This window comes from Myotis nattereri (assembly GCF_964212035.1).
Source record: "Myotis nattereri genome assembly, chromosome: 6".
NCBI lineage: Eukaryota > Metazoa > Chordata > Mammalia > Chiroptera > Vespertilionidae > Myotis > Myotis nattereri.
Genome location: NC_138081.1, coordinates 3,213,120 through 3,238,913, shown reverse-complemented (window position 1 = coordinate 3,238,913; position 25,794 = coordinate 3,213,120). Strand labels below are relative to the sequence as shown.

Below are 25,794 nucleotides of genomic sequence, written 5' to 3'. Positions count from 1 at the left end.
GAAACCCGGGACACAGTGGGTGCATACTTGTGTCTTTGGTTTATCCTCTTCCAGTTACTGAGAGGGAGGGGGCGGTATGCGGATGACCCTGAAGCCGAAGTGCGGAACCCACTCAGGAGTCAGTGGCAGGGGAGCTGGCCTGGAACCCACTTCTTTCGTAGAGGCCAGCCGGTTCTTAGGAGCTTGTGACCCAGGGTCCGAGGGAATTGGAGTTGAGCTTATTTCTGCCCACAGATGTGGTTACTTATAGGCCAGTGATGGCAGACCTTTTGAGTTCGGCGTGTCAGCATTTTGAAAAACCCTAACTTAACTCTGGGGCCATGTCACATATAGAAATTTTTTGATCTTTGCAACCATAGTAAAACACTTACATTTTTGGTATTTATTTTATATATTTAAATGCCATTTAACAAAGAAAAATCAACCAAAAAAATGAGTTCGCGTGTCATAGGTTCGCCATCACTGTTATAGACCATTCCCTACTAGGAGCTGGCTCCTTGCTTTCCCCATGCTACTTTGGAAGTCCTCGGTGGCATTATGCTAAGAAATCTGGTCTTTGGGGACTTATTTCCTCTGCATAGAACCCCAGCTAGAAGCTCTTCCTTGTGCTTTCTCGGTGCCAGGGTCCATGAGGTTTCCCTTCATTTTGCCTGTCCTGTCCATGAGTGACTCAGCAGACCCTCCGCGCTTTAGTCCTGGCTCTGCTGCTCCCACATAGGGGTCCTTGCTCTGGAGCTCTTTCCTCTGGAAAAAATAGGTTGGTAAGCCGTGGTAGGAGTGGAAAGAGGGTGGACATGTATCAAGATAAGGCAATGCCCCACATGTGGGCTGAGCTGACACAGGCCCAGGCAGCAGCTGCTCTAGCTGGTTTTCTGCCCTGGTAGTGCAGGCACACATTGGCACTTCACAGATGTGCTTTTTCAAATCGAAGGTAAGACCCTCCACCAGTAAAAGATGACGGCTCTTTGTTGCGGTGGTCTGGAACCGAACCCGCAGTATCTGAGGTCGGCCTGCACTGGGGAAGCTGGTACAAGTTCTGCCATCTGCATGAAACTGCCAAACCCCAGCTACCTAACTGTAAGGGCAGCGGATGTTTTCTTTTAAACTAGAACCCTTCATTACCTGGGTTTCTTTTTTCAGGCTCCAACGTCATCCCATATATTTGCACTTTTTCGGTGAGCAGGTTTGTATTTTTCTACCTTTTCCACTCATCTCCCCTTCCCCTAAGAATTCACGTTTTCCCAACCTTTCCAAGTTCATTCTACCAAGAATTGGAAAGCAAGGTGTACCAGACCCACAGAGGAATAACTCCCTAGCAGCAAATTAATATTTTCATTCTTTATTTGGAAACGGAAGCAAATCTCTGAAAAGCCAGGCCACAGGCTACAAACATAGTCAGCGGTAGGATTAGAGTTTGGGGGCTGTGCCCTAGGTTTTCCCAGAAGGCCTTAGGTGGTACCATCCAAGTTGAGAACTCACTTGTTTGGGTCTGGGGCTTATATCTTCAGGCACAGGTGGTCTCTGTAGTTGATGATGCTCTGATCAGACACTAGTGTCCGTGACAATAAGGATCTATGACTTGTAACGGAATTTACGGCTCACTAGCAACTTCCTGAAGGTATTATCTTTGGCAGGAAGCCATCTCTTCTGCCACCTTGGCCGAGAGGGCCTGTTCCAGACCTGGGATCCATAGCAATGGGCCCCTGCCCTGTAGTCATTCCCTCCTGGGGAGGCAAGAGAAGAGGGATTTCTTAGGACCCACTGGTGTCCCACTGTATCCACCCATGGCCAGCTCTATCCTCAGGCTCCTTGGTGGTGGGCCTTAGGTCTGGACGCCCATGTGACACCCTGGGCACCGGAAGTCAGCCTCCCTGGCAGCCTGGATACTGCAGCCAACACAGGCCACGTGGAACCAGCGGTCACATCCATCACACTGAACCCAGGCCACTGTTTCTTCTTGGGGCAGGCCGCAACAAGGGGCTGCACAGGGCTCCCCGCCCCCAACCACAGGAGGAGTCATGGGGGTGCTCACGGGGTGCTTCGGAGGATGCCCAAGTCGATTTCTGAAGAAAAACAAAAACCTGGGTCATTGAGAACCTGTAGGAGAAGCCTAGAAGTTTCCCTTGGATGAAAATAGTGGGTCCAGATAGACTCACCAGAATAGTGGTGAACCTGGTTGCTAGAACTAACCCAAGTCTTGCCATTCAACCTGTTGTCTGCCCACTGCCCACCTCATCCCCAGCCGAGGGCCACCTCCCAACCTGAGGCTCTAAAAAAGAATCGAAAGGTAGGGAAACAAGACCGTGATCTAGCCACTTACCCACTGGGTGTCAGTGGAGTCTTCTCTACACAGAGTTTCTTCCTGGGCTCTCTAAGGACTGGGGGGCTCTCAGGAGCCTCTCTCTCATCATCCAATTCTGCCAACACTCGATGAGCTGATTTCCTTCGATTTCTTGGGGTTGGGGCAGAAGGGGTGGTCCCCTCTTTCCCATGGGGAGTGTGGGGAGGTAGGCTCGGTGGCCCACCCCCCCTCCTGGAGAAGGTGAGGGGCTGTGGCTGGAGCTTGCTGAGGCTGCCAATGGAGTTGAGGATCAGTGTGGCTTTTGGTGCAGGGGACAGGGTGCTGAGGGGGCGCTGCGGAGCCCCCTGGGGAGGCAGCATGGGCTGGAAACCAACCCCGGTTCCCTCTTCTACCCTAGACCGTGGGATGGTAATGGCAGCGAAATCTTGAGGTTTGACTCGGACTTGCTGAAACATGAAGTAGAACTCCGAGGGGCTGGTTCCTGGGGGCCTTTCAGGGCCAAAGGTCAGAAGGTCACCATCGCTCAACTCCAGCCTGTGACCCCTAGGGAGTCGGACATTGTTGACCAAAGTCCCTGTTGATGGGGCACCAGACAGATACAGGGAATGACAAAAGCAAATGACCAGTTAGGAGTGGAGAAAATGGCCCTGACTTTCTGGGGAACATGAGAAAGAGGACACCTGACATCAAATCCTCACATGCTAAGTCCCTCGGCAGGTGGCATCGGACCCTAAGCTCTTTCTGAGCTGGGAACAGGTGTGTTCCTTCTGCCTCCCACAGAACATGGGAGGGAACATTCTATTGAGGTCCAGTGTCAGACATGCTCACCCTCATCCAGCTTCCACTCAGCATAGCTCAGGCTCTGTGTTCCAATCCTGATGCCAGCTCTTACCAGCTGGGTGACCCTGGACAAGGCACACCTCTTTGTGCCTCATTTTCCTTGTCTGTAAAATGGGGATGTTAATGTCCACCTACATTCCATGAATTTAAAACAGTGCCTGGCTTAATAGTAAGCACTAAATGAAGGTGCTACCATAGTTACCCCCACATGCTCCTCAAACGGACTTTATATAAAGTCCATCCATTTCACCCAAGAGGAGAACTAAGACCCAGAGACGTGAAGTGAGGCCTGAGGCTGGCTGTGACCACCTCCATGGCAGGGAGTAAGACACATGCCCATATCATGAAAACGGAGTGAGACATATCCTAACTGCCCCAAGACAGGAACAAGTGTCTCAGCAAGTTGGGAAACAGAGTCATCCGAGCTCAGGCCCCCCCCAATGGCCACACGACACCCCCATGGATATTTCCCTGATGCTGCCCTAGGCTCTGGAACCACCTCCTACCCCGTTTGAGCTAAATGGAGACCAACAAGAGTCAACGCGTCATGCTTCTGGTGGAAAGACAGGTCTGGACTGCCTTGTCCACCCATCCATCCAACCCGACAGGGAGGCAGGCAGGGTCCCTGTGGAATCCCTTAATCATTGCATCCCCGAACTGCTGACTGCTCACCTTGGCTGCTGTGGTCCTCCAGGCTGACCCTCCAGTCATCACCCTGGCGCTCAGCGTGCAACTCTGCATGGACTCCGGAGATGAAGCCGGGCTCCTGTTGGGGCCGCAGGGCCACATCACACAGGTCGGCCCTGCGGCCCAAACGATAGGTGCAGCCAGTTCCGCTTGGGGGGTGGAAAGTGTAGAGGTCGCCGCCCCTGCCGCCCCCAATGCGCAGCAGCTGGAAGCAGGGCAGCATAGGCAGTGCCACTGCACACCAGCTCTTCCACGTCAGGGCTCCATCACCGCTCCCCCTCCTGGGCCATGCACGGGGGTCCAGGCTCACGTTCTGTCTGGTGCAAGCTTGAGTTGTGCTTTGTGCAATTTCAACTTTGAGCACAGTCCCTGAGCAAATTCAGAATGCAAGGATTCTAGGCACGCGATGCAAAATGGCTGTTAAGCTGCTCCAAAGCGGAAAAATTCGGGGCAGTGCACAACGAGCACGTCATAAGGCACCTTGGATGAACCGGATCCTCAGGCCGCAGAATTTCCCGGGTGCCTTCAATCTGTTCGAGGCAACATACCGTTAGGCAGCTTCCGGGGAACTGCAAACCGGCGCGCTCCTAATTCTGCAATGCTAACCTGTCACCGCGATGACATTGGAGAAAACAGCTTTGTCCTGTCAGACCCGCTTATCCAAATGGAGTAGCCAGCCCTCCTGCTCGCCCGCGCCTCGCTCTCCTGGCCAACCCCTCACTCATAACTAGCTAGGTTGAAACCAGTGGGAAGTGACTCCACTGTCACCCCCAAAAAGGCAGAGAGAACGGGTCCCTACGTTCTCCAAGACACTGGTCCTAAACCCCATCTGCCGGCTTCTCCGGGGGGTGGGGTGGAGGAACAGAAACAGCTCCCCGAGACGATGCGAGGCAAACCCAGCCTTCTGCCCACCCCAGCCCGGTGCCGGATCTACCGCGTGGTGCAGTCTCGGAACGGTCTCTGCAGGCAGTGCCGGCCGGCGCGGCGTCCGGGACCCTTGGGCTCCGGCCCGGCGGGCGCTCCGCAGCTGTTTGACAGCGAGGGCGCGGGCGCGGGGGGCGCGGCCTCCGCGCGCGGGCAGCGCAGACCCCGCCTTCGGAATTCCCGGGTCCGAACTTGGCGCCCGCAAGCCTGCCCCGTGCCGTTCCTGATTGGTCAGCTCCCGGGGTCACCTCCGCTCCATTGGTCAGGGTCGGACAGGTCCCTCAGGTCCCGCTTCCGCCTTTTCTGATTGGTTAACAAGTTTTCCCGGTTCCCGGAGTTGGGAGGAGCCGCCAGGGCGCGGAGACAGCAGCGCCGGCTTCCGGCCCGGCTTTAGACACTACTGCGCCTGCGTGCACCTCGGACGCCCCACCGGGCCCCTCTGCGCAGGCGCGGTCAGGCCGCCGGCCGGCCGGGAGCCAGGTGAAGGCTCTCGCGCCGAGTGAGGGCCTCGGGCGCGTCGGTTGGGGGAGGGAAAGGCCGAGCGGGGGCTCGGGGGTGGGTTCCGGGGGTGGTCGGGTACAGGGGACAGGGGCCGGGGAAGGAACGGACGAGGTGCAGAACAGCCTTAGCGCGCAGGGTCCAGCGGGGCGAAGGCCTGGTGTCCCGGGAGGGGCGGGGCGGAGGGCCGCGGAGGGCGGGAGGCGGGAGCGGGAGGCGGGAGCGGGCTGAGGTGAGGGAGCCGGGCCATGCCTTCAGGACGAAAGCAGATGAGAGTGCAGGGAGGGCGGGCGACAGGGCTCCCGGATTGGGGGGAAATAGGTGGATTTGGGTGGGAGGGTGGGAGGCCTTGAGCCTCTGCAGGGAGCAGGGGCGGCAGGTTGGCAGCGGACGGGGTCGAGGGCAGGAACGGGAGGCTGCAGGGAGCGTTTGGGAGAGATGTCGGGGAGCTGGCCTTTCCGCCCGGGGACCTAGGCTGCCTGGACCCCCGGGGGTCCTGGGGAGCCGCGCTGCCCGGCATGCGGCCACATCCCTCCGGGGCCAGGCCGCGGGCCAGCGCTGTGGTCGGGAGGGACCCGGGGGTCCTGGCGTGGTGTGTGGATGGGCTTCCCCCGGGCCTCGCCGAGCCTTGGCGGGGACTCTGGAGCCCGGGCTCGCAGCCCCTGCACCGCACACCTTCCTCACCCGCGACCAGGAATGGCCGAGTCCGTAGGAACTTGAGGAGGAGGGTAAAGGCTGTGGCCATGGCTGTGCCAGGGGCAGGCTGGGTCCAGCAGGCTCTGAGGGCGTCTCCTTCCTCTTCCTGGAAGTAGGAAGAGGAGCTCGGCCTGGCTCTGGTCTGAGGACCGAGACTTTGTCGGAGGGGCTTTCCCTCTGGGGGGGGCCTGAGCGCTGACTTGCAGTGCCCATGTTTCTCCTCTTGTCCAGGGGAACGTAGATGGCTGGACACAGGATCTAGAGGCTCCAAATAATGTGGAGATGTTTCGACCTTCAGGTCAGTGGGACCCGGCAGGGGACTGCCGCTGTCTCTCTCCCCGGGAAACTGACTGTCTTTGTCCTTGTGATTCCTCAGGTTCCACGGGGCTCATCCCCCCGTCCCACTTCCAAGCGCAGCCCCTTCCAGCCATGCCGAGAATGGCTCCCACCTGGGTCTCAGACATCCCCCTGGCCCATCGAGGCGTCTCAGAGCGGCGGCCAGACTTCCAGAGGCCTCTGGGGATCGTGTGGGAGCAGGATGTTTCTGGCGATGGGCAGGAGCCGGGGTGGAGGGGCAGGTAGGGGGCACTGCCGCGCTCTCAGGCTTGCCTGCCCGTGGCCCTTCACTGTGATAGGGCCTTGCCCTAGTTCAGCCCTGAGTCCCATCATTTGTTCATTTATCCGTAGCAAGTATTGGTGCCTACAGTGCGTAAATAGTACGAAGAGCATGCTAGATGCTGGGGGTGGCATAACAAACAAATAGGAGAAATCCTGATATCAAGGATTTCCTTAAAATTCCAAGGGAAGAGACATCGACCAACAGCTGATCATAATCAGGCAAGATACCGTGTCCTGTGCTAGTATGGACTCATTCTGGCGGCTGGTGCCGTCCGAGCGGGCCATGCTGCTTGTCGACGTGCTGTCTGTACAGCTTCTCATCGATGGTTCCTGCGTGTCTTTTCCCTGATAAACTGGCAGCCGTTGTGCATTGTGCTCTAGAGTGGGATTGCGGGTGGGTCTCCCTGGGCCCCACCAGCGGGCAAGGAGATGACGACAGGGAGCACCAGAGCTGCTGCCAGGACACGGGCTCTCTGTTCCTAGCTCGGCACCGGCTACGGTCGTGTGGCCGTTCACTTCGTTTCTGTAGGCTGTCGTTCCCTGCTTAAAAAGTCCTGCGGCCCGCGCCTCAGTGAGGATCTGTGCCAAGAGCCGGTCACAGGTGCTTTCAGCAGTGGCTGTGGACCGCTGGTGGCCCGTGAGGTCCGAAAGGTTGGCGACCGCTGCTTTAAGCTGCATGTGCACCAGGAGACTTCGCTAAAGGCTGGGACTGCATAGTTTATTGACGTGCTGTCCTCCCGAACCCCTCACTCAAGAACCCCTCACTCAGCGTACCTGACTCTAGACCAGCGGTTCTCAACCTGTGGGTCGCGACCCCTTTGGGGGTCGAACGACCCTTTCACAGGGATCGCCTAAGACCATCGGAAAACACATACATAATTACATATTGTTTTTGTGATTAATCACTATGCTTTAATTATGTTCAATTTGTAACAATGAAAATACATCCTGCATATCAGATATTTACATTATGATTCATAACAGTAGCAACATTACAGTTATGAAGTAGCAACGAAAATAATTTTATGGTTGGGGGTCACCACAACATGAGGAACTGTATTAAAGGGTCGCGGCATTAGGAAGGTTGAGAACCACTGCTGTAGATGCTCCCAGCCAGCTCCTGGCCGTACTGATACTGGGAGCCCTTAAATCAGAATTCAGAAGTCCCTCCCTGCACTTCCAACGTCTTCAGAATGTGTGGCCCAGTGATACGCACAGTTGCTGTTAAGACATCAGCCTGTATATAGCTCTCTCTAGAGCAGCGATTTTCAACCTTTTTCATCTCGTGGCACATTACTAAAATTTTGCAACACACCAAAAAATGTTATTTTTTGCCTTTCTGACCAAAAAATAGGTATACTTTTGATTGATTTACAAAATAATAATAATTATCTACCCTTTCTGCTTCAAAGTAACTTTTAAAAAATCAGGTGCTGCCCAACTTGCATGGCTCAGTGATTGAGCGTTGACTTACGAACCAGGAGGTCATGGTTCGATTCCCAGTCAGGGCACATGCCTGGGTTGCGGGCTTTATCCCCAGTGAGGGGCGTGCAGGAGGCAGCCAATCAATGATTCTCACTATTGCTGTTCTTTCTCTCCTCCCTCTCTGAAATCAATGAAAAAATATTTTTTAAAAATTAAGTAAAAAGTTAGGTGCCTATACTTGTAATTTAAGGATTTCTGATACCAAGAATGAACCAATCAGATGCAACCTTATTCAACATGACCAATAAGATACAACTGTATATGACCTATGTATTTATGGTCCAAGACCAAGTATTCACATCCCACAGCTATTTTGTTAGCTGGTGTCATTTTTTTTACTTGACAATCTAAGGGAAAGAGGTCAGTGCCCCTGACTAAATAGTTAGGTATTGCATGTTTTAAAAATTCTTGTGGCACACAGTTGATAATCACTGCTCTAGAGGGCCATGAGCCCAGAGACTAGACCTGATATGCTCAGTAGGGCCTTGCTGAATGGTGATGGTGATGGAAATGCAGAGATCCCTAAGGTCCAGGTTCATTCCCACATGTGAGCAGAGGGAGCTCTTCTGGGGCCACCTTCGCAGCCCCAGAGACAGGTCTCACCCTGCTACCCTGTCTTTCAAGGTCCGTGGAGCTGCAGGGGTCGCAGGCCTTGCGCCAGCAGGCAGAGCTGATCTCTCGGCAGCTGCAGGAGGTGCGACGGCTTGAGGAGGAGGTCCGGGTCCTGCAGGAAAACTCGCTACAGCAAAAGATGAAGCTGGAGACCCAGGCCATGGAGCTGGAGGCTCTGGCACGGGCAGAGAAGGCTGGCCGAGCTGAGGCCGAGGGCCTGCGTGCCGCCCTGGCTGGGGCGGAGGTCGTCCGGAAGAACCTGGAGGAGGGGAGCCAGCGGGAGCTGGAGGAGGTTCAGAGGCTGCACCAGGAGCAGGTGAATGGGGGTGGGAGGGCCTCGCCTTCACGTGGGGATCTGGCCGGGGGCTTCCCTGCAGAAAGCAGCTGCGGGAAAAGACGCCCACGAGCCGTGGAGGGATGAAGAGCGTGCCCTGGGAAGAGGGGGCCTTGGTGTTGGGCATTATTCAGATCGCTCTTATTCCCAGGACTCAGCTGACCACCCACCACCTGAAGCCCTCCTTCCCCTCAGTAGGAAGTAGTTTGTCTTCCTACCTCACTCTGGGTACCCGTTAATCTGGGAGCTCCGGCGGGGCAGGTCCGAGGTGAACTGGGAAGGAGACTGTTCAGTTGGTGAGCATTTATCAGTGCTTACTCTTCCGCCCCTGAGACAGGAGCTGGGCCTCGGTGAACACACCAGCGAGTCCCTGCCCGCCTGGGTGCAGCTGGCGGCCTAAAGGGGGACACACATTCAACACCTGATTTAATCCTAAGTAGTTGCCTGCCATTGGGAGAAGTGCCATGAAGAAGGACAAGGGAGCCTTAAGCTGGTAGGGGAGTTAGAAAGGTCATTTTAATAAGTCAGCATGTTAAGAAATGAAACCATAATGATACCGGAAGAAAATCTGGGTGAATGCCTGGTAACCTTGAGTGGGGAAGGTCTTTACATATGAATCAAGATCCTGAACCACTAAAGAAAAGATTGGAATGTTGACTATATAACACTACTGGTAAACTTAGGAATGGCAATAAAAGTAAAATTAAAGGACAACTGGTAGCCCTAGCTGGCTTGGCTCAGTGGGTAGAGCGTTGGCCTGTAGACTGAGGGGTCCTGGGTTCGCTTCCAGTCAAGGGCACATGCCCGGGGTTGCAAGCTCGACCAGGAGGGTGTGCAGGAAGCAGCCAGTTAATGATTCTCATCATTGATGTTTCTCTTTTTCCCCTCTCCCTTCCTCTCTGAAATCAATAAAAAAATGAAAAAAAAGGACAACTGGTAAATTAGGAACAATATTTACAGCTCATATCACAGAAAGAAGCAAATATCTCTACTATATAATGTGTGTGTAGAAATTGATACAAGGAAAACAGTAATCCAGCCAGAGATAGTGCAAAGAAAAATATAAATGCCTTTAGAGTCGTGAAAGATGCATAATGATAAGAGGTGACTTTAAAAAAAAAATGTTTATTGATTTCAGAGAGGAAGGGAGAGGAGGAGAGAGAGATAGAAACATCAATGATGAGAGAGAATCATTGCTTGGCTGCCTCCTGCACGCCCCCTACTGGGGATCGAGCCCGCAACCCGGACATGTGCCCTTGACCAGATTCGAACCTGGGACCTTTCAGTCTGCAGGCTGACACTCTATCCACTGAGCCAAACCGGCCAGGGCAAGAGGTGACTTTTGTTCTGAGTAGAAGTTGGCTTGTCAGGCCTGGGCGGTGGAGATGGGAGCTGCTGTGACATGGGGCAGCACGTGGGACAGGAGGCGGCCAGAGGGGTTTGAGGGCAGGAGCTGAGCGGCTCTGGGTGGTCCTGGGACTGTGAGGCCTCAGGCTCATCCAGAACTTTTTATCTTAAAAACAATGAGCGCCCGGCTTAGTGGCATGGCTCAGTGGTTGGGTGTCGACCCCTGAACCAGGAAGTCACAGTTCGATCCTGGGTCAGGGCATACGCCTGGATTTTGAGCTCAGCCCTCAGTAGGGGGTGTGCAGGAGACAGCCTATCGATGTCTCTCTCATTGATATTTCTCTCCTCTCTGAAATCAATAAAAAAATATTTTTTCAAAAAAGAACAATGAGCAACCAGTGAAAGGTTTAAAACAGGGAAATGACATGATCATATTTATGATTTATGTCCAAAAAGTTCCCTCTAAATGTGGCGTGGAAATTGGGCGAAGGGAGACCAACTGGAGATGAGGACAGCCGTGTTCCCGCTTCCTTGTCTGTCCCACGACGCCCTCCGTGTCCCCGGCACCACTGAGAGGTGCAGTGAGGAAAGGGCGAGCCGCCTGCCTCCCAGAGCTTCCTTTGTGTGGGCTGTGGGACTGCCAGGACCTCTCAGATGACAGCAAGTGCTGGAGGCCAGGGCCAGGCAGCAGGACAGAGTGGTGGTGGCTGGGGATTGGAGGGCCCTGGGAGGTGACGTGGAATCTGAGACGAGCCATAGGAAGTGGGCTCAGAGCAGTGGGCAGGGGCCCAGGCGCTGGGACGTTGCAGCCGAGGGAAGGAGCCGGGTTTTGCTCAGAATGCCAGCTGCTGGAGGTTCCTCAGGGCTGGTCAGGGGATGGTTGCTGTCGTCTAGACCAGAGGTGAGGATGGCCTACCTCAGGCTGGTGGCTGGAGGTGGAGAGAAGTGAAGATACGATTTGGGGGAAGACCAGACAGGAACTGCTGATGAGTTGGAGTGTGATGGGGACCTAAAGGCTCTAGGGTCGGCCCCATTTGCCAGGCCTCTGAGGCCTGTGGGCGCCGTGCTGGGCTGTTGTCTAAGGTCACAGGAAGTGGGAGACAGGGCCAGAGCCAGTGGAGATTTGGGAAGCCCAGGTGTGGGGGTGAGCCAGCCCCTGCTGAGACCCCTCTCTCTGCAGCTGTCGTCCTTGACACGGGCTCACCAGGAGGCCCTTTCCAGTTTGACCAGCAAAGCCGAGGGCTTGGAGAAGTCTCTGACCGGTCTGGAAACCAGCAGGGCCGGGGAAGCCAAGGAGCTGGCCATGGCCCAGAGGGAGGCTGAGCTGCTGCGGGAGCAGCTGAGGTAAGTTGGTGGGTGGCCAAGGGGGGCCCAGCAGGTGGTGCCCCCTGATGGCTGTCCTATTCCCACACTCATCCTAGCAAGACCCAAGAAGACTTGGAGGCTCAGGTGACCTTGGTTGAGAAGCTAAGGAGATATGTGGGGGAACAAGTTCCCTCCGAGATTCACGGCCAGGCATGGGAGTCAGAGCGACTGAAACTTCTAGAGACCGTGCAGGTGAGGGTGCAGGGCACATCTGTGCAGGCGGGTGGCCCAGGACCTGGGAGGACCTGCCCCAGGAGGGAGGGTGCAGACCGGTGCTCTCCGCCCTGCTCCCTGGCAGCACTTGCAGGAGGACCGGGATGGCCTGCACACAACGGCCGAGCTGCTGCAGGTGCGCGTGCAGAGCCTCACGTACATCCTGTCCACGCAGGAAGAGGAGCTGGCCAGGAAGGTAGGACCCTCGCCTCCCTGTGGGCGGGCCCTGCCGAGAGCGCCCCTCCCTGCACACACACCTCTGCTCTCTGTGGCTCCTGTCACCTGGGCGGCCCAGAGAGAAACCAAGATGCAGCTTCCTCCTCTGCTCCCCAGGAGCCACACGACCGCTTCCCCCGCCCACAGGTGCAACCGTCAGATTCCCTGGAGCCCGAGTTCTCCAGGAAGAGCCAGGCCCTGCTGAAGCACTGGCGGGAGAAGGTGTTTGCCCTCATGGTGCAGCTAAAGGCCCAGGAACTGGAGCACGGAGCGTGCGTGCAGCAGCTGAAGGGACAGGTCACTTGGTGTTCTTCCTCCCCATGGTTATCCCTGTTTCCTTTACATAAGGGGTGGCATTTAGTTAACCAGCGTTACCGAGTGGCTGCCACGAGCTGGGAGCAGCCCTAAACAAAGACAGAGCTTAGGTCCTGGAGCAGACACAACAGGCAAAGCAGACAGGTAACGTCAAGAAATCCTGTGTGCTGTGAAGAGTGGGGTGACCCACCACACGACAGACCAGGGGGCAGCCTTAGGTGCGATGGTGAGGAATGGCCTTCCTCCTGGCGCAGGGCACAGGCTTTGCGTGGAGACCTGGACTTAGGAAGCCAAGCTGCTTGTCTCCCCGGGTGGAGTTCATTTTGAGACCTTTGTCCTGCCCCTTCGATCCCAGTGCCCGCCTGCCTCTTCTTCCCCAGGTGGCAGAGTTCCAGGAAAGAGTGGCTGCCCAGAGCCAGGAGCAAGCCATCCTGCAGCGCTCCCTGGAGGACAAAGCTGCGCAGGTGGAGGTGGAGCGGATGGGCGCCAAGGTCAGAATCGGCCACAGTCAGGGGCTGAGGGAGGCCTGGGAGCCCCGGTCAGGGGGCCAAGGCCCCAGAGAAAGGACCCTTTCCTTATTGCCTCCTTCACAGTCCCTGCAGATGGAGCTGAGCCGTGCCCAGGAAGCCTGTCGCCGGGGGCAGCAGCAGACAGCCTCGGCTGAGGAGCAGCTGAAGCGTGTGGCCAGAGCTATCAACAGGTGTCTGGGTAGAGGTGGGGGTGCTGTGGGTGGGGTAGGATTTCTGCTTCCCCAGCTTCCGAGACACCTTGGAGTTTAAGAGCCTTAGGCAAGCACAGCTAGAAAGATGGCCACTGGAAGGTGCAGACTGGAGGGACTTAGCTACTGGGGGGTGTGGGCTGGAGGGACTTAGCCACTGGGGGGTGTGGGTTGGAGGGACTTAGCCACTGGGGGGTGTGGGTTGGAGGGACTTAGCTACTGGGGGGTGTGGGCTGGAGGGACTTAGCTACTGGGGGGTGTGGGCTGGAGGGACTTAGCTACTGGGGGGTGTGGGTTGGAGGGACTTAGCTACTGGGGGGTGTGGGCTGGAGGGACTTAGCTACTGGGGGGTGTGGGCTGGAGGGACTTAGCTACTGGGGGGTGTGGGCTGGAGGGACTTAGCCACTGGGGGGTGTGGGTTGGAGGGACTTAGCTACTGGGGGGTGTGGGCTGGAGGGACTTAGCTACTGGGGGGTGTGGGCTGGAGGGACTTAGCTACTGGGGGGTGTGGGCTGGAGGGACTTAGCCTCTGGGGGATGTGGGCTGGAGGGACTTAGCTACTGGGGTGCAGGGTTCGAGGGACTTCACTGCAGGTGGTGGTCGTGCAGGGCTGGAGAACATAGCCATGTTAAAGCTCCTGTGTTTTCTGGGGCAGTGCCTCTGCATTCACACGAGGGTCACTCTGACTGCCATTGCCTATGTGACTCGAGGTGAAGAAGCTTCCTCCTGCATTTGGTCCAGTAACAGCTTGAGCTAGTGGAGCACTGGGAGGATCCCACCTTCACAGCTGTTCTTGGATGGGGCCTGGTGCATGAAATTCGGGCACAGGGGGTGGTCTCTGCTGTGCCGAGGGATACAACAGGCAGCCTTTGTGTCTGCCTGTTTTTCTGTTGGCGGAGACTTGACTGCCCCTGAGTTCCATCCCTGCCCCTGGATGCTGCCATGCCCCCCGGCTCCCCCCCCCCCCCCGGGCCTCTTTAGGCTTCTGGGCCTTTTGAGCCACTTTGGTTCTGGTGGGGGCACAGCCAGCCAACAAAGGGATACCCCTGGCCTTCACTGGGAGGGATGACGGTGATCTCTGATGTCACTTAATGCTTCTTGGGAATGGGCCCCTTAGAAAACCAACGGAGGCCATGGCTCTGTTCCTTAGGAAGAGGCACCTAAGTGCACACCCCGAGTGCGGCACACGTGCTGGGGGAGGCCCCGACCTGCAGAGGAACCAGGGGCCTGGGGTGGAAGTCTAAATCTGCTAGAGATGAGCCAGCCTGTGGCACTCGCCTTGGCCCCGCAGAGCCGTGTCTGCTGGCCCCTGGCTGCAGAGGCATCTGGGCCCAGAGGAGGTGTGCCCATGAACCTCGTGGCGGCTTTACTGCTGGGACCCGAGGAGAAGCTGGGGGACCAGGAGCTCATGAGCAGCTAGGCCCTTTGATGTGGCAGTCACTCCGGGCTCAGGCCCCAGGTTTTCCTGTTCTATCAGCCAAGGAGCCCGGGCACAACTTGGCTTCAGCTTTTCTTTTCCCAGCTTCGATTTCCTTCCCTGCTGCCCGCAGGTCCGCCGCTGAACAGGCTGGAGGGAGGTGTTCTACAGCAGGTCAAGTCCTGGGGATGAGGTGGGGTGGAAGGTGACTGGCCTTGTATCTTGTCCAGCTTTCAGACCTGGATCCAGAACACCATGGCCGAGGTGGAGCAGGCTGCAGCCCGGCTGCCCAGCCTCAGTAGCCGAGTCAGCTATGCCGTCCGCAAGGTCCACACTATTCAGGGTGGGTAGGCAGCTGCCAGACCAGACCCGCCCTGCCCCGCCCCGCCCCACCAGCTCTCTGTTGCCTGTGTCCATCCTCCTACCTTCTCATCAGTCGGAGCCTTTTCCCCTTCCTCCCCACCTCCCTCTCCTCTCCGAATGCTGCTGCTGTCTGCCTTCCTCCCCACCTCCCTCTCCTCTCCGAATGCTGCTGCTGTCTGCCTTCCTCCCCGCCTCCCTTTCCTCTCCGAACGCTGCTGCTGTCTGCCTTCCTCCCCGCCTCCCTTTCCTCTCCGAATGCTGCTGCTGTCTGCCTTCCTCCAGGTCTAATGGCTCGGAAACTGGTCCTTGCTCAGCTGCGCCAGGAGAGGTGAAGTTTGGGGCACTTGGAAGTGGATGGAGGATGGTGGTGGGGCTTTCAGGTGTTGGTTGTTGGGACCCAAAACAATAGGAATGAGGAGGGATGGGGTGAAGGAGTCAGGCAGCTGGGTGACCCCTCCCCCACTCTGTCTCAGCCACCCCCCAGCCCCACCAACCAAGGAGGTGAGCCTTGAGTTGGAGCAGCTGCGGGAAGAGCGGAACCGCCTGGATGCAGAGGTGCAGCTCAGTGCCCACATCATCCAGCAGGAGGTGGGCCGGGCCCGGGAGCAAGGTACGCTTGGTCGCCTGGCCTGGGTCCCTGTCTTAAAGCTGGGACAGAGTCGGCACGCTGGGGGCTGGGGGCTGGGGGCTGGGGCCGAGGACATGGAGAGGACCAAGGGAGCCTGAGCCCACCCCTTCCCAGGGGAGGCGGAGAGGCAGCAGCTGAGTGAGGTGGCCCAGCAGCTGGAGCAGGAACTGCGGCGGACCCAGGAGTCCCTGGCCAGTGTGGGGCTGCAGCTGGAAGCGGCTCGCCAGGGCCAGCAGGAGAGCATGGAGGAGGCTGCCAGCCTGCGGCAGGAACTGACCCAGCAGCAGGAGGTCTACGGGCAAGGTGTGCAGCAGGGAGATGGGGGTGTTGGGTGGGGTCCACGAGCCACGGCTCCCCGACACCCCATGTGCACCTTCACCCCAGCTCTGCAAGAGAAAGTGGCGGAAGTGGAATCCCGGCTGCGGGAACAGCTCTCGGAAGCAGAAAGGAGACTGAACGAGGCCCGGAGGGAGCACGCCAAGGCTGGTGAGGCTCGCGGGTGGACGTGGGCGTCCGGGACGTGGACGTGTGTAGACACAGGTTATTTTAGAAGCTTTCTGGGAAGCTTCCTTGGAAGGTGCTGGAGTGACCAGGGAACGGCCAGCTGAGTTCTCAGGGCAAGCACCCAGTTAGCCAGCACCCTCCACAGAGGCGACGCCCCTCCACACCTCCCCACCGAGGACCCCCAGCTCTTTAGTAGGAAAAATGTCTAACCCCCCGCAAGGGTGGACAGTCCTGTGATGAGCGCCTGCACCGTCCTTCTGCGCCTCGACCCCGCCCTCGCTCACGCCTTCGCTCACCTGCCACACTGGCTCCTCTGTGCGCACACCACCAGACACATTTCTGGGGAGTCAGTGAATTACAAGCATCATGGCTGTTGACCTGCATCTCCTACAGAGAGGAAAGTGTCCCATAAGCCTCAACGCCATTGCCACATTGACGAAAATGTACATTTGTTGGACAAAATCTAATACTCGGTTCATATCCAGATTTCCCCTCAGGGCTCCGGGAAGGTTCGGGTGGAGAGCAGATTGACAGGGTCCTAGAGCGGCAAGCCCTCTCCCTGTACAGAAGGGGTGGTCACCAAGCTAGGACCCAACGCTCCTGCCCATCATCCCAGTCTTGTTTTCATGGTGCCTCGCGACCTCTGGGCAGCCCCACACCTGCCCCTGCTTCCCCACAGTGGTCTCCCTGGGCCAGATGCAGCGCAAAGCCACCCGGGAAAAGGAACGGAACCAGGAGCTCCGGCGCCTGCAGGAAGAGGCCCGGAAGGAGGAGGGGCTGCGGCTGACCCAGCGCCTGCAGGAGCTGCAGAGGGACAAGAACCTCCTGCTGGTAGGGGAGGCGGAGGCTGGGCTGGTGGGAGTAGCGGTGTGGAGCGAAGGGGGGAGGCTCTGCCCTGCTAGGCGGCGTTGAACCCTCTCCTTCCCAGGCCACCTTGCAGCAGGAGGGTCTCCTCTCCCATTACAAGCAGCAGCGACTGTTGGCAGTCCTTCCCCCCCTGGATAAGGGGGGGTCTGCGCGGCCCAGCCCCCGGCCGGCAGGGCCATGGGCACCAGCACCTCCAGCAGCAGCGCCTGGTCCCAGGGCAGCCACTAAAGGTAGTGGTCTAAGTGGAAGGGACAGATGGTGTGTGGGGTGGGGGAGCACTTCTGGAACCTCTGCCCCAGATACTCCAGTGCATGAGCCTTGTTCTCTGCGACCCTTTATTCACATCTGCCACAGACCCGAGAACCTCCTCCCTCAACCCCCTCACCCCCAGGGGCAGCCCTGCTCCTCTGCACAGGACCTCATGGCCTTCTCTTGTCTTTCCCAGAATCCCTCTCTGTCCTGCTGGATGACCTGAAGAGTCTGAGTGAGGCCATTTCCAAAGAGGAGGCCGTTTCTCAAGGAGACAACCAGAACTCTCCTGTGGCCAGGGGCTCGGAGTGCCTGGGGGGTCAGGGGGGCCCAGCGGGCCAGGAGGATCGTGAAATGGGGTGAGGTTTGGGGGCCTGCCCTCAGGGATACCAGCCACCAAGGTGTCTGGATTTTGTGCCTCAATAAAGATGACTAAATAGCCCTAGCCAGTTTGGCTCAGTGGATAGAGCATCTGCCTGTGGACTGAAGGGTCCCGGGTTCAATTCCAGTCAAGGGCACATGCCCGGGTTGCAGACTCGATCCCTAGTGGGGGGCGTGCAGGAGGCAGCTGATCAATGATCTTCTCTCATCATTGATGTTTCTATCTTTCTTTCCCTCTTTCTTCCTTTCTGAAATCAATAAAAATATATGTTTTTTCAAAAAGATGACTAAATAGAGCCATTGCACAGACGTGTTGTCTCTGGGACTCTGTGCAGCCGCCGCCGGGAAACGGGGTCCCACAGAGAGGGCGCCTTTCTCAGCCCCTTTCCTAGGTTGCTGGGAAGCTTTTTGAGAAGCCCCAGGTTTTCTTTATTCTCTAGTTTCAAACTCTTTACCTCTGGAAAGTGATCAGCACCAGAGTGAGGAGGATAAACCTTCACCCACTCGGCAGGCAGGGCCCCGACTCAGGGCCCGGGGGAGGAGGAGGGGGGGGGGGGGAGGGGAAGGCAGGTCCCTGGGAGAGACGATGGACAAGTGCCGGATGAACAACGAGCGTTTCAAACAAGTGCTGTGAGAGAAAAGCAAGGACCGTGGTATGACGGGCGCTGACGGGGCGGGGCGGGGCGGCCTCTGAGGGCAGGAAAGGCCTCTGAGGGGGACGTGGCTGGACCTGGGGTGGGTCCGGCTGTGCCGACCGGGAGGAGTCCCCGCAGGGCAGGCTGGAGGACTCACCCTGAGTCTGCAGAAAGCCCTCGAGTACTTTTATATTTTTTAAAAATATATTTTTATTGATTTCAGAGGAAGGGATGGGAGACTGGGGGTCAAGCCGCAACCTGGGAATCGAACCATGACTTCCTGGTTCATAGGTTGATGCTCAACCACTGAGCCAGTCGCCTGGGCTTGAGTACTTTTTTTTTCTTAAATATTTTTACTGATTTTAGAGAGAGGAAGAGAGAAACATCAATGATGAGAGAGGATCATTGGTCCGCAACCTGGGCATGTGCCCTTGACGGAAATCGAACCCGGGACTCTTAAGTCTGCAGGCCGATGCTGTATCCACTGAGTCAAACCGGTGGTGTCTTGTGCTGCTGGGGGAGGCCCGGCGGGGAACTCATGGGGAGGAAGTGAGTTCTGTTTTGGCCGCATCATTTCTCACCTGTCGGCTGAGGAGCCCTTCCTGAGGGAGAGTCCCAGCAGGACTCCTAAGACTTAGACCTAAAGGGTGCGGGGGGGGGGGGGGGGGGGGGGGGAGGCAGGCAGAGCTGGAGCCAAGGTCAGGAGGGGGCTGGAGGGGCAGGAGGAGGTCCAGAGGGCGGACGGGAGGCTGGGATGACTGCGCTGAGAGCCTCTGGCGTGACTGCGGGAACAGCCTGAGGTGGAGAGAAGGAATCAGGAAGTCCTCGCCTTCCTGGCCCGCCCTCGGCTCCTGGAGGGAATTCCTCGAGGCCCCTCGCCCTGGAGCAGGCGTGTGCTCCGAGCAGCTGCTTGGTCCTGAGGGAGTGGACCTTCCAGGGGAGGCCTGAGCCCCAGGGGGAGCTCAGACAGTGGAGGGCGGGGCTCTGACACCACTGACGCCCTCCCGGTGCATCCCAGGCATTCAGAGGAACCCACCCCTCCCATCCTGCCCTCAGCCCTGTAATCACCCGGCCAGCCGGCTTGCTCCCATTCCTGGGCTTCCAGTGGCTTCGAGGAAAGAGGCGGAAGTCCCTGTGATGAGAGATGACAGTGGGAGACAAAAAGGAGGGACGCCAGCCTCCGGGTTACACGTCAGCATGGCCTTCCAAGCGTGTTTGACTGGTTAGGCTCTGATGGGACTCCTGTGTCACTGGGCTGGCCCTCCCCAGAGATGGGCCTCCTCCCCTATAAAGCCTGTTGGGGTTCCCAGGCACCCAGGCTCAGCCCACCCCTGACATTGGGGGCCAGGAGACAGCCATGAGGCTCGACTGGAAGCTGCTGGGGATCCTGCTGCTTTGCCTGTACCCGGGAGGTGCGTTTGGGGTGAGGGGGATGGTCAAGGTGCGAAGAAGGCGGCCACTAAGAAGGAGGGGTGACCTGGATGCATAGGGATGAGGAGGTTCTGGGAATTGGCTTGAGGGGCAGAGTTCCAGGGACGGGAGAGGTGCGTGTAGCTCAGGGCGCATGCCTTGCTGGTTGGGAGGTACTCCATGTGGCCACAGGTCAGAATTCAGGTGTGCGGAGCTGAGGTCTATGTGAAGGAGCGTGGAGGTCACAGGTGCCACTTGGGGCCAACGTGTAGACCATTTGGGGGCTGCAGACCAGCACAGGGGCCATGCCAGTGGGATGACCCAATCAGGGCTGGATGGAGCTTATTGGGGGTGAGGGGTTCCTCTCAGTGTAAAGGTCAAGTTAATGGCTTGGGACAGGGTTTTCATGTCATTTTAAGATCACTTCGGTGTTTTGTAAATGTGTGGGGAGTTATTTCTAAGGTCTGTGGGGTCTGCTCAGGCTGTGGTCCATCCCAGGCAGGCTGTGTCCCCTGGGCCTGCAGCTGGCTGGGTCTGGCTCTGGCCTGCATCACTTCTTACCTTTCTCCTTCCTCCTCTATAGGCATCTCAGGCAGTGGAGACCACCCCCCTCCCCCACCGGCAGAGGCTGGACAGGAGGAGGGCTCCCCAACATTTCCTCAGGGTGCCCCCATCCCCGGTGACCCCTGGCCAGGGCCACCCCCTCTCTTTGAGGACCCTCCACCTCCAGGCCCCAGTCATCCCTTGAGAGACCCGCCAGAATCTGGAGTCTGGCCGCCTAAGCCTCCTAGAACTGATCCCCCTAAACCTCCCCGGCCTGACGACCCCTGGCCAGCAGGACCCCAGCCTCCAGAAAACCCCTGGCCTCCTGCCCCTGAGACGGACCACTGGCCTCAGGAGGAGCCAGACCATGACCTGCCCCGGGAAGAGTACAGATAGACCTCCCAGAGGCCGCCCGAGCCCATCTCTACTGCTTCCCCTGAATTAGCCAACCCTTCCTTCCTCACTCCCTCAATCGCATTCTCAGTCATGAAGGTGCGCTCTCAGCATTTCCTGTCCCCTCCTGAGAGCCATAGTTAGCGCCCACATCCCCCCTCTTTCTCTAACAGCATAAGCATATATCCCTACCTCAGTCCAGTCCCCTCTTCTACTTGCGCCCGCCCCCCCACTCCCAACGCCCCTTTCCTGGGTCCCCTCACCGCTCTGCTCTCTGCTGCCACCTGGTGGCTTACACTAGGAACTGTCAGGAGGCAATGATGGTGTTTCTGTGAAATGGAAATAAAAAGCATTTTTTCTTAATTTTGAATTGAGGTTGATTCTTTCCCAATGATGAGGTCCATCCTCACAGCTACACCCCACAGACATTGGAAGTAACTTCAGCTCCTGGCTTTCCATGTGCTCCAGGACGTGGGACTCAGTCACAGGCGGCTGGAAGTGTAATGGACAAAAGGGTTCAGACCCATACCGCATCCGGGGACCCTGGCTTTGGAGAACGGAGCCAAGCTAAGCCTCTCTTCACCAGCTCATAGTTTTTACAGACCCCTGCCCAGACACGGACGTTCCCAGCGCCATGTGCAGGAAGACCAGTCAATATTGTTCATCACAATATTTGTAGTTCCTGTCGATTGTGTCTTGTTATAATTGTAATTATAAGCTCACTGCAGAATAACTTTAACACTTAGAGTCTCATGGTCACAGGACATACACTTCAATTTATACACGTATCTTTGTTACAGAGATATACAATAAGGACTTTCCAAAAATACAATAAAATACACAGAAAAAGATACAACAAAAGAATTTCATTAGGATAAAACTCTAGAGGGAAAGTGGAACAGAAGAAAAAGAAATGAATTGAGTCTGCAGACGGCTCAAAGGCTTAGGCCAGGAGAGGGCGCTGATCACCCAGCTGCCCAAAGACAATTCCCTGGAAAGCATAGGAATTGCAAATGTTTAAACTCTTAAGGGGAAATGTTAGCTGTTGACTTAAGAATATGTGAGGGGCACATTGCTTTTCAAAGCTCTTTTCCTAAAAATTTTTATTTATTGATTTGAGAGAGAGAAACATTGATTTGTTGTCCCACTTATTTATGATGCACCTGTTGTTTCTTGTATGTGCCCTGACCAGGGATCGAACCTGAAACTTTGGGGTATCAGCAAGCCGGTAGCTCAGTTGGTGAGAGTGTCATCCCAGGCACCAAAGGGTTGCCGGTTTGATCCCCGGTCTGGGCGAGTTAGGGAGGCAACCAATGTTTCTCTTGCACATTTATGTTTCCCTCTCTAAAATCAATTAAAAAACATACCCTCAGGTGAGCATTAAAAAAAATAAAATTCTTTTAGGGCGTATTTGAGCAGGAAAGTTCAAAGGGCAGGGTCCAGAGATCCTAACGACCTGCCAACTGAGGGGCTGACCCGGTGGGGGCGGGAGGGGCAGGAAGAAACCCAGGGCTGGTGGCCTCAGACTCCACGCCGAGGAGCCGGTCTGCTCATGTGGTGACTCCCCCCAAACCTGTAAGCGACCAGTTTAAAAACAGCCCTAGATTTAGAGAATAATTTTGGAACAGACAAATTAATGGGCCCCAAAGTGGTCTGGGTTCACCATTCATTCATTCATTCATTCATTCATTCATTCACTCGCTCAGTCATTATCTTATACCCTTACTGCGTCCGTCAATGCTGGGTGCCCTGGGAGAGTAAAGAATAAAAGTGTACAGTTTCCAGTCTCAGGAAGCTTAACATTAAACTGGGGGCACAAGGCTTACATGCAAAGTCACAGCCGTCACAGGCAGCAGGGATGCCTGTAACTGCATGGCAACATGAGGAAACACAGAAGCACGCTATAGCCTTGGTGGGCTATAGTCAATGCCCTGAGTTCCCACGAGACTCGAGGGGAGGGAGCTGAGCAGTCAGGGCAGGCTTCCCGGGGGAGCACGCCTGGGAAAGGCAGGCTGCCTGTGTGCCTGGGCCTCCAGGGCTCCGCTCCCGGGGGCTGGTCCTGGCTGCAGGCCGCCTTCCTCTCCCCAGCCAGTCGGATTTCTCCATCCACCCTCCGCCGCCCTCCCAGCCACTGCTTGGGGTGCAGTTTTGCCTGGCCTCCTCCCTCGGCCTCTGGGGAGCAGAGACTGTTCTGTACCTTCCACTGCGACCTGCACCGTTTGGGGGCCTCCTGACCCCAGTGTGCTGCCCGCCTGCGGCTGCCGGGCCTGTGCCAGGCGCAGGGAGTGCTGGGCGCACCTGGAGATGAGACTCCACTGGCCCCCTCCCGCCCAGCCCTAATAGCCACAGAAACGGGCTCTCTACGCCCAGTGCTCGGAGCCCAGGCTGCTCTCCGTGTGATTTCACTTGGTCTCTTTCCCTTCCAGGTCCATGTCCTTGAGACAGGCCAGCCAGTCAGGACAAGCGGAGCAGGGAAACTGAGGCAGAACCGTTTATTAAAAACAGCAAGCAATTTACAGCCATCAAAAATCAAAAACTCCTGTCTTCCCTGACCGAGGACACTTAAAAGTAAATGGTTTATTCTTCTCCTCAATCAGAGGGTAAACAGCTTAAATCACTCTACTCTGGGAGACAGATAGCAGAAGTCTAATTAGTGATATTTATGCCACCCTCACCTAAGGGCAGACGAAGTTCAGGGAATAAATGTCATATTGGCGAATCAGCATAAAGCTGGTTGAGATCCTCCCCTAAGACCTCCCCTAACACCCAGCCTTAAACCCTCAGGGAAGGACGTGGGCTGCCCTCCCCAGGAGCATGCCCCCTACCCCCAGCGCGCATCTCCTAAACCAGGGGTGCACAAACTTTTTGACTCGAGGGCCACAATGGGTTCTTAAACTGGACCAGAGGGCCGGAACAAAAGCATGGATGGAGTGTTTGTGTGAACTAATATAAATTCAAAGTAAACATCATTACATAAAAGGGTACGGTCTTTTTATTTTTTAGTTTTATTCATTTCAAACGGGCCGGATCCGGCCCGCGGGCAGTAGTTTGCCCACGGCTGTCCTAAACGCTAAGGGTCCGCAAGAGGTGTGCAACCAGGGGAGCAATGGGTGGTGGTAGCTGCCCGGGGCTAACCCCTGAGCCTGTCTCCAAGGCCCCTCTCCTTCCACTTATCAGTGAGCCAGCAGCCCAGCCTGGGCTCTCCTGTTGCTTCTACCCTAGGCCCTTCCTTGTTTCACTGTCCCCAGCGTTAATAAACGTCCTCTCAAAATCATCTTTCCTGCAGGAAGCCAGGAGTTCACACACCACCAGCTGGCCTGTGCCAGGCCCCCTCTGGGCAGGTTCCAGTCTAGTAATATCCCTACCCCCTTCTGCTTCTCCCCACCCCATCACTTTTTAAATTTTATTATTTTTTTGTTAGTCCTCAAGGATATATTTTGCATTGATTTTTAGAGAGAGTAGAAGGGAGAGGGAGAGACAGAAACATTGATGTAAGAGAGACACATGGATTAGTTGCCTCCCGCACGTGCCCCACCAAGTGGGTAATCGAGCCTGCAACCAAGGTACACGCCCTTGACCGGAATCGAACCCAGGCCCCTTCAGTCCTTGGGCCGATGCTCTATCCACTGAGCCAAACCGGCTAGGACCCTCCTCACTTTTTATTAATCCCTTTTACTTGAATATTTGTCCCAGGATCTGCTTCTGGTGAATCAACCTAAGACACAAAGTACAGTTCGCTGAAGACCATCACAGCTACTTTTTCCTGTGCCTGTGCTGTATGGTCACTGTTGTCATTGCCCTACAGATTAAGCTTCCACTTAATTTGCACAATAACTCCACCATTTTCACTATTTTGGAGAAGAGAAACAGGCCATGGAGAGGTACTGTCATGTGAGGCCACACAGGGGACAAATGGCAAAATTGAGATTTGAACTCAGATCTGTCCTATGTCAGTGTGTCTGGTTTTAACTACTACATGTTCCCATCTCTTCATTCACCTGTGTACCCCTGACACAAAATATACCCCTGGCCGCTTTGGCTCAGTGGATAGATCGTCGGCCTGTAGACCAAAGGGTCCCGGGTTTGATTCTGGTCAAGGGCACGTATGTACCTCAGGTGTAGGCTCCTCCTGGGCCTGGGCCCTGGGTGGGGCACATGCGGGAGGCAAACAAACGATGTGTTCTCTCACATTAATATTTGTCTTTCCCTCCCTCTTCCACTCTCTCTAAAAATCAATGGAAAAATATCCTTGGGTCAGGATTAAAAACAACAAACAGTGCCTGGGCTTTCAAGGACTTCTAATACATTGCATTAGTCACAGCTCTCCAGAGAAACAGAACCCATCCTATCTAATAAAAGAGAAACATGGTAATTAGCGTATGACTGCTACCCTTCCCATTGGCTAATCAGGGCGATATGCAAATTAACTGCCAGCCAAGATGGCGGCCAGCACCCAGGCAGCTGATGCGAATAGGGAGGCTTGCTTGCTTCAGTGACAGAGGAAGCCAAGCTTCCCTGCCTGCCTTGCCGGCCTCTCAGCTGCACTCTGAGCAACATTGTAACACATATAGAAGCTAAACAAAACCCAGGGCTTCAGCCAGCAGGACCGCAACATTGTTTCAAATACAGAAGGTAAACAAAGGCCAGAAACCTGCTTTCAGCAGCGGAGGTCTCATAGCTGGAGCCGAGCCTCAGAGCTAAAGCTGGCCCAGAATAAAAAAAAAAAAGGAAAATAGGACAGGTTGGGAGCTTCAGTCACCCACCAGCCTGAAAACAGCCCTCAGCCCCTCACCCAGGCTGGCCAGGCACCCCAGTGGGGACCCCCACCCTGAAGGGTGTGTCACCAGCTGCAAACAGCCATCATCCCCTCACCCAGGCTGGCCAGGCACCCAAGTGGGACCCCCACCCTGATCCAGGACACCCTTCAGGGCAAACCAGCCGGCCCCCACCTGTGCACCAGGCCTCTATCCTATATAGTAAAAGGGTAATATACCTCCCAGCACCGGGATCAGCGGAGCTGCAAGGCCTCCCAGCACCGGGATCAGCATGACAGAGGACAGCGCCCAAACCCCCTGATCGCCCTGCGGCTCTGTGTGTGACAGGGTGTGGCCCCCCAACCGCCCCCCCATCGGCCCTGCCCTGAGTGTGACAGTGGCGGCACCCCAACCCCCTGATCCACCCTGCTCTGTGTGTGACCGGGGGCGGTGCCCCAACTCCCCTATCGGCCCTGCTCT

At 56.3% G+C, this 25,794-nt stretch overlaps 3 protein-coding genes across 6 annotated transcripts; 2 read left to right on the top strand and 1 right to left on the bottom strand.

The window, feature by feature from the left end:
- Positions 1 to 1,351: 1,351 nt before the first annotated feature.
- TCF19 (transcription factor 19) lies at positions 1,352 to 4,865 on the bottom strand. Its single transcript, XM_081093596.1, has 4 exons — positions 4,764 to 4,865; positions 3,815 to 4,359; positions 2,321 to 2,876; positions 1,352 to 2,063 (listed from the first exon to the last, which is right to left on the bottom strand). The coding sequence occupies exons 2-4, from the start codon at positions 4,050 to 4,052 to the stop codon at positions 1,823 to 1,825; spliced, it is 1,035 nt and encodes a 344-aa protein (XP_080949722.1). The 5' UTR covers positions 4,053 to 4,359; positions 4,764 to 4,865; the 3' UTR covers positions 1,352 to 1,822.
- Positions 4,866 to 5,199: 334 nt separating this feature from the next.
- Positions 5,200 to 17,885, top strand: CCHCR1 (coiled-coil alpha-helical rod protein 1). 4 transcript variants are annotated; one of them, XM_081093721.1, is made up of 18 exons: positions 5,200 to 5,233; positions 6,179 to 6,245; positions 6,324 to 6,525; positions 8,675 to 8,978; positions 11,524 to 11,687; positions 11,765 to 11,900; positions 12,007 to 12,117; positions 12,285 to 12,434; positions 12,833 to 12,943; positions 13,046 to 13,152; positions 14,818 to 14,930; positions 15,233 to 15,278; positions 15,424 to 15,560; positions 15,693 to 15,881; positions 15,963 to 16,064; positions 16,762 to 16,913; positions 17,011 to 17,179; positions 17,395 to 17,885. In XM_081093721.1, exons 2-18 carry the CDS (start codon positions 6,230 to 6,232, stop codon positions 17,559 to 17,561), a joined length of 2,376 nt encoding a protein of 791 aa, XP_080949847.1. In that variant the 5' UTR covers positions 5,200 to 5,233; positions 6,179 to 6,229; the 3' UTR covers positions 17,562 to 17,885. The 4 variants fall into 4 exon arrangements, with proteins under 4 accessions (XP_080949847.1, XP_080949849.1, XP_080949848.1 ...); XM_081093723.1 differs by having other exon boundaries at positions 17,053 to 17,179; positions 17,395 to 17,868; XM_081093722.1 differs by having other exon boundaries at positions 17,050 to 17,179; positions 17,395 to 17,835.
- Positions 17,886 to 19,571: 1,686 nt separating this feature from the next.
- PSORS1C2 (psoriasis susceptibility 1 candidate 2) lies at positions 19,572 to 20,563 on the top strand (the record flags this gene model as incomplete). Its single annotated transcript, XM_081093725.1, has 2 exons — positions 19,572 to 19,626; positions 20,208 to 20,563. The coding sequence occupies 2 exons, from the start codon at positions 19,572 to 19,574 to the stop codon at positions 20,561 to 20,563; spliced, it is 411 nt and encodes a 136-aa protein (XP_080949851.1).
- Positions 20,564 to 25,794: the final 5,231 nt, after the last annotated feature.